The sequence below is a fragment of the Humulus lupulus genome, chromosome 1, assembly GCF_963169125.1.
Source record: "Humulus lupulus chromosome 1, drHumLupu1.1, whole genome shotgun sequence".
In the NCBI taxonomy this organism is placed as follows: Eukaryota; Viridiplantae; Streptophyta; class Magnoliopsida; order Rosales; family Cannabaceae; genus Humulus; species Humulus lupulus.
In genome coordinates this window covers 200,641,700-200,649,419 of record NC_084793.1, presented here as the reverse complement: position 1 = coordinate 200,649,419, position 7,720 = coordinate 200,641,700, and the positions used below count along the sequence as shown (strand labels likewise).

The 7,720-nt window shown below is 38.1% G+C and overlaps 1 protein-coding gene across 1 annotated transcript; it reads left to right on the top strand.

The window, feature by feature from the left end:
• Positions 1–4,757: 4,757 nt before the first annotated feature.
• Positions 4,758–7,170, top strand: LOC133827158 (uncharacterized). The gene is made up of 5 exons (XM_062258821.1): positions 4,758–4,952; positions 5,065–5,975; positions 6,087–6,165; positions 6,283–6,417; positions 6,502–7,170. The coding sequence occupies exons 1-5, from the start codon at positions 4,758–4,760 to the stop codon at positions 7,168–7,170; spliced, it is 1,989 nt and encodes a 662-aa protein (XP_062114805.1).
• The last annotated feature ends 550 nt before the right edge of the window (positions 7,171–7,720 follow it).

Genomic DNA, 7,720 nt, shown 5'->3' with positions numbered 1-7,720 from the left:
TGAAGTCTAATTTTAGAGTTTGAAATGTTAATATAACTAATTTGAAATTAAATAATTAATTTGCTTAAATTTCCATTGAAAAAAAGGACCTAAGCTAGCAAGGGAAGCGAATTGGGGGCATCTGCATTTCATTACCATGACATAGTTGGCGTTGAGAATAATTTTTTTTGGTATTGACTTGATCACATTATTGTCATTTGGGCTCACTATTTGCAGTAAGTTTTTTCTTTGTTATGTTAGTGTGCTTGTTGAAATTTTTGAGATTGACGTCTGCATTATGTGGCTCTGTTTTGATATTGCATTCTTGTTTGTACTAAAATCATGTCTCAGCCAATGAAATGTGCCAAGAAACTCTCTTCTATCTCTCATTTTTTTTATGAGGAGGCTAAGGAAAGATTTGATGAGTTCATGAAAAGGAAAGACATTTATGCTAACAGAGGTTTCTTAGCTTGACCTAACTCCTTTATTGGCATTCCTTCATGGATGTATGATAATATTTAAAGAGAAATTGGTGATCCTTTTGCACACATTCAAAAGAGGTTGTGGTTTCGTTGATGAGGGAGTTCTACGCTAATATCATTGATTTTAAGCTTGATTATGTCACTGTTCATGAAACTATAGTCTCGTTCTTTACTTTAGAAATTAATAAATTGATTTAATTAAGTGAGGTTGATTATGAATATTTAGGTTTGGTTGAAAGTGTTATGATTGGTTAAATACAAAGAATAAGTGTTGTTATATAAGATAGGTATAAAACACTTTGTGAATTTCACATAGTGTAGATGTGGAATTTGAGTTTCAATTGTATGCACTTAAAAGTTATGTTTTTGGACCCAAAGTGATACATAGAGGTATCTAAGGATCCCCAAAAAGTATGGTAACATTTGGAGTAATTTTAGGCTCGTTGGAGGGGTCAAAAGTCAGAGGGGGAAGCATGTGTTGCCTCTTAGTAGGCATTGCATTACCTGGATGCAAAGAGCTCAAAAAGATAGTTTTGGGGTGTATCATCTTTAAAAATAGGAAGAAAGATAACAAAAGTTTGTGTTATTTTGTTTCTTTCATTCTTTGTTTTTAATAAAGAATAATAATTTTTCTCACGAGGGACTTGCTCGACATAGTAGTAATTGAACAGCTACAGTTCTCGTTTTACCTTTGCGAGACATGCAACCATTTTAGTAAATAGCTTTTGCTTTCGCGATTCGTAAGCCTGCAAGCAAAGCTTCATACTATTCTTTGTTGTTCCAGGCATCGAATCCGAATCTTAAAGCCGAATGAAATTTGGACCCTCGGGTGTAATGAAGATTATCCCTACCCTCGAGCTTGGATGATCCATCAACGAATAGTTTCAATAGCTCTTGAGCTTGGGTTGTAACATGTTCGTCACTAATTCCAGTATATTCTACTATGAAGTCGACTAATGCTTTCCCTTTGATTGTTGTTCTCGGGTGGTAAGTTATTCCAAACTGCCCATTTTGATAGTCATCTCGAGGCCTTTGGTTTTGCCAATGCTTGTGTAGAGTTTGATCAGTAAGCACATGGATTGAGTGTGCTTGGAAGTATGGCCTAAGATTTCTTAAGGCATGCACTAAGCATAACGCAAGTTTTTCCATAATTGGGTACCTGGACTCGGCACCCAATAGAATTTTGCTTATATAATAGACTAGGTGTTGTACCTGCTTTTCCTTGAGACTAATGTTGCACTGATAACGTGCTCGATAACTAAAAGATATATATATTTATATATAGCACCTCCCCTATGATTGGTTTAGATAAGATAGAAGTTTATGCAAGATGCTTCTTCAAGGCCTGAAAAGTGTATCGGTTAAATATGAAGGATAAGTATTGTTACACAAGCTAGGGGTAAAATACTTGATAATTTCAAATAGTGAAGATGTGAAATTGGAGATTCAATTGTAGACACTTAAACATTGTGGTTTTGGGTCCAAAGTAATACAATGAGGTATTTAAGGAAGCCCAAAATCTTTGGGGGCATTTGGAGCAATTTTAGGGTCCCTCATGGGGAGCTCTGGGCAGAGATTGAGGCCTTGTATAACTTGCCATTCAAAGGGATTTGAAATCCCCTGCAGGCGATGCATCACCTTACGTGTCCGTACAGACATGTGTTTAAGCTCTTAACGATGTGTCAAAAGTCTCTAATCCTATTGGTTATACCTAATGACAGTGCCTACTCTATAATAGGGTTCTCACAGAGTATTGGAAGACTTGATCACTCTCTAAAACCTCTCTCTCTCTCTAGCTTTCAAGATCTTAAGTTTTCTCCAAGAAACTCATAAAAGTCTTCTTAGAAAAGTCTTGACACTGTGAGATCAAAGGCATGTTTACTCCCAATTCCCATTTCCTCTTATAAAAGTCTCAAGCATCCATGGAGTGCAAGGAAATAGAGAACAAGGATAGCAATACACCTCACATATAAGTCTAGGTTGTGTTTCCCAAAGGAAGAATTAGATGTTCTAAGGTGTTCTACAAGCTAGGGTTTCATGCTCCAAGAAGACTCAAGGGTTTGGTTCTACTGCTAGATTTTGCACCATCTCTCTCAATCTTTCTTTCGTCTCTCTTAAGGATAATTTTGTGCAGTTTCTTAATATTTTTGTGCTATAATCTCACTCTCCCCCAACAAAAATCTTGTTTGTATTCTTCTTTCCATTCAAATTTCTTATAGCCCCTTAAGAGGTTAAAAAATGGCAAGCACTTATCTATAGCTTTCAAGATAAACATACTTAATGTGACCATTCACCCTGTAAGGCTTGAACATCCTTGAACTTTTTCATAGCTAGAAATTCCTTAATTTTGTTAGGATTAGCTTCAATTCCTCAAGCATTTACTATAAACCCAAAGAATTTTCTCTAGAAGACTATGAAGGAGCACTCCGGCAAGTTTAGCCTCATATTATACTTTCTTAGTACAATAAAACATTTAGACAGGCTGGTTTCATGGTTAATGGTATGTTTAAATTTTACTAACAATTAATCTATATACACTTCAATGTATTTTTTGATCTGGTCAACGAACATCCTGTTAACTAATCACTGATAATCCCATATCTATTGTAAAGCTTGTGTGAACCTAGTCTACAGCATGCATTGTTATCTGGTTGTATCTAGAATATGCATCCAGAAACGACATTAACTCATATCCTGAAGTGTCTTCTATGAGCTGGTCTATCTGTGGTAAAGGGAAACAATATTTTAGGCAGACCTTGTTTAAATATGTGTAGTCAATGCATGTTCTCCACTCTCCCTTTGGTTTCAAAATTAACATAGAATTCGTTACCGAGTCCAGATAAAATGCGTCCTTAATAAAGTTGTTTGATTTTAGCTTGTCTACTTCTTATTTTCATGTTTGCCTTCTTTCATCATTGAGCAGTCTCATTGTCTGCTGCTTGGGAGGGAAATTTTTTATCTATGTTAAGTGCATGGCTAATTATATTCAGACTTGTCCATATTATATCTGAGTGTTCCCATGCAAACACATCCTGGTTTGCTCGTATGAATTACATTAATTGCTATTTTATTTCTTTAGCAAGGTTTTCCTTATCTTGACCACTTTAGTCGAGTCCTTTGTATCAAGAAATAGTTCTTCTTCAACAAAATAACCCAAATTATACCAAAAAGAGTTGGGCGTGAGTCTCAGGTTTCTCTCCTTCCATGGCGAGAAGGTGCAAATCTGTGCAGAAGCCAACCAAACATGATCGAGATCTAGAGCTCCCTTCATCCAATTCTCGTCTTCCATCTTTGGAGGTCAAATTATCTAAGGAAGAATGTGATGTTGCTTTGAATCCTGGGTCTGGACTCAAGAATCGTGCCAAGAGTGTGAAGGAGGATGTTGCGATTGAAGTGCAGCAGGCATCTGGTCATGGGGACGATGAAGGAAGTTCGAGGGGGATTCTTCAATTTGAGGATGCGCAGGGTCCGATCTCTTGGGCTGCAGAGGTTGAGACGGGAAATTTTCAAGAATCGGAAAAAGCAACCTGGGCAAAATTTAAGCAATCCCTGCCTTCTTATGGGGGTTTGCAGCTGCAATATGAGGAACCATTGCTTAAGGAGGGTCAGGTTATTGCTTAATTGGATTTGGAAGAGATTGAAGTTGAAGCATCTTTTTGGAAATCATCTTTGATCTGTGTTGTAATTGGAGCCAATCCTCCTCTAGCCATCTTTGAAGGGTTCATAAAAAGGATTTGGGGTAAACTTGGTGATGAGAGAGTGGCTCGCCTACATTCAGGTTTCACCATGGTGAAATTTCATGATGAAGCTACCCGTGATTTGGTTCTTGAAACTGGTGTGGTTCATTTTGACAAGAAACATGTTCTCCTTCGACCATGGACAACTGATCTAGACTCATTGAGATCAGTAAAATCAGTTCCGGTGTGGATTCGTCTACCTGAACTTGGATTACAATATTGGGGTGTCAAGTGCTTGAGTGCACTTGTTAGCACAATTGGGAAGCCTATTATGGTGGATAAGATTATCAAGGATAGGTCCATGCTCAGTTTTGCCCGAGTCTTAGTGGACATGGAAATAGCTGATAAGCTGCCTCATTCCATCAGTTATCTGAATGAACGAGGTCAGGTGATGGAACAGTCGATTGAGTATGAATGGCTTCCAACCAAGTGTTCTAATTGTAAGAAGCTAGGGCACTCCTCAAACTCTTGTAAATTTGAAGCTGGATTTGTTTGGAGGAAGAAAGAGCCTCTTCTTAAACCAGAACCTGTTCAGCAGTGAGATGAGAATGCCACTAATATGGAGCAGAATCCTACTGATATAGACCCGAAGCCTTCTCAAGCAGTAGCTCCAGCTGGTTCTAGATCAAATGATACTGGTTGGGCTCGTCCTAAGAGAACTGGGAATGGAAAAGCTAAAGTCTCAGATACTAGTAACCCTTTAAGGAATTCTTATAGTGCTTTGCAAGAGTCTCAAAAGGTCTTTCCAGAACAGGTCGGTTTCAATAATATTAATGGAATTTTGCAACATCCTATCTTGGAATGTTAGAGGGTTGAACAGAAAGAATAAACAGGTTTCAGTCTTAGATGTTTGTAGATTGAATAAGGTTGGTATAGGTGCATTACTTGAAACTAAAATCAAGGGGGATAAAATTAAAGCTATTACGAGTTCTACATTTTATGATTGGAATTATTACAGTAATGACTTTCTTGAGGGCCAAATCTTGTTAATTTGGAAACCACATTTGGCTCATGTTGATATCATTCAGGATTCTTCTCAAATGTTACATTGTCATGTTCATATTCGTAGTAGGAACCTAGACTTTTTTATAACTACTGTCTATGGCTCCAACTGTTTAGAAACTCGGAAAGTTCTGTGGAATAATCTGTCCCAGGTGCACTTGTTTGGCCAGCCGTGGCTAGTTCTGGGGGACTTCAATGCAGTGTTTGATCGTACGGATCAGTTGGGTGGGAGGCCTATATCAAGGAAGGAAATGGAGGATGCTCAAGCCTGGTTCGCTCTCGGATTGGTTGAAGAAAAGAAGGTTATGGGACCTGTTTTTACTTGGTCTAACAACCAAGAGGATGGGCATCGCATTTACTCTAAACTAGATAGAATTTTCTGTAATGAGCCTTGGATGAATAAATTTCCCTCAACTACAGCTTTTTCCCAAAGGGAGGTGATCTCTGATCATAGCTCTTTACTTATCAAACCAGTGGAAATCAGAAAATTGGGGATTCAGCCTTTTCGTTATTTTAACATGTGGGCTTCTCATCATCGATTCCGAGAGATTGTGTTAGAAAGCTGGTCTAAGCCTATCTGTTCTAGGGGTGATAGTTTGTCGAGATTGGCTCAGAAATTAACTAGGCTTAAGCATGTGCTAAAGAGATTCAATTGGAGGATTGTGGGGGATGTTGGTTGCCAATTTGAGCATAGTAAATCTCTGTTCCAGCAAGTTCAGAATGCTTTGTACGCTGATCCTAACAATGATTCTTTGATCTTGGCTGAAAGAGAGGCGTTTTTTAATTTTAGAAGACATGAGAAGGTCTATGAGAGTTTTATTCGTCAAAATAGTAAGATCACTTAGCTTCGGTTTGGGGATGACAATACGGCTTTCTTCCATGCCAGTTTGAAGAAAAGGAAATCAGCTAATCGCATAGTCTCTTATTTATCAGATGATGGGACTATTGTTGATGATTATGATAAGGTAATTCACCATTTCCTTCATCATTTTCAGAGCTACTTAGGTTGTTCGGGTAGAGCTAATGGTCATATTGATAAGCAAAGTATCTCTTATGGCCCGATATCAGATTTAACTTCCTAGCTGGACCTAATTAAGCCGTTTACTGCTCATGATGTTAAATTGGCTCTCTCTAGCATTCATCCTGTTAAAAGTCCAGGTCCGGATGGGTACGGGGCTGGTTTTTTCAAGGTTCTGTGGAAAGAAATAAGCAGGGAGGTCTCTCAAGCTATCCTTGAATTTCTTGAGACAGGTTTAATCCCTTAATGTTTAAATGACACTCTCTTGGTGCTGATTCCGAAGGTGGACCAGCCTGCTACTGCTACTGATTTTAGGCCAATTGCTTGCTACACTACCATTTATAAATGCATATCTAAGATGCTTTGCACTCGGCTTGCGACTATCCTTCCTTCGTTGATCAAGTCTAATCAAGGTGCCTTCATAAAGCATAGATCCCTTGCCTATAATGTACTCATATTTCAAGATTTGATAAAGGGTTATAATAGGAAAAATAGCTCACCTAGATGTGCCATGAAGATTGATCTTAGCAAAGCCTATGATTCAATTGATTGGGACTTCTTGGAGAATTTGCTAAAAGATCTTTGCTTTCCTAGTAAATTTATCCGTTGGATCATGATTTGCTTGAGAGGCACCTCCTACGCGTTACTGTTAAATGGTAGAATCCAAGGTCACTTTCAGGGATGTAAAGGTCTTAGGCAAGGGGATCCTATTTTTCCTCTACTTTTTGTCATTGTGATGGATTATCTTACTCGTTTGTTCATCAAAGCTTCCAAGGATAAAGGTTTCAGATTTTATCCTATGTGCAAATCTCTCAATCTGGTTAATCTTTACTTTGCGGATGATTTACCTATTTTTTGTAAGGCTAATCCTCAATCTGTCCAGATTTTGCATTCAGCTCTTATTGAGTTTTCCTTGTCTTCGGGTCTTTCTATTAACTTTAGTAAATCCTGAATTTATCTTGGTGGGCTGACTGATACAGCTAAGGAGGTTGTGTTGAATTGTATTAATCTGCAGGAGGGATCTTTTCCGCTGAAGTACCTTGGTGTCCTTCTTAGATCTACCAAATGCAAAGCTACTGATTTTGAAATAATCCTCAAGAAGATCAAATTATGCCTTAACTCTTGGGCCAGCCAAAACTTATCTTATGTTGGCAGAACTCAATTAATCAAATCTGTCTTATTGGGTATTAGGAACTATTGGATGAACATTTTTCTTTTACCTTAACATGTGGTTAGAAATATTGATTGTCTGTGTAGGAATTTCTTGTGGGGTATGAAAGGAACCCGCAGCATATTTCATCTAGCTTCCTGGGATTTTGTTTGTCATCCTAAAGCTTATGGAGGGCTCATGTTTAGAGAAGGACCTGCTTGGAACAAGACTATGATAGGTAAGTTTCTCTGGGCCATTTCCTTTAAGCAGGACCAACTTTGGGTGAAATGGGTGAATACCATTTACTTAAAAGGAGTGCCAATCAGGGACTATAAATTGAAGCAAGATGACA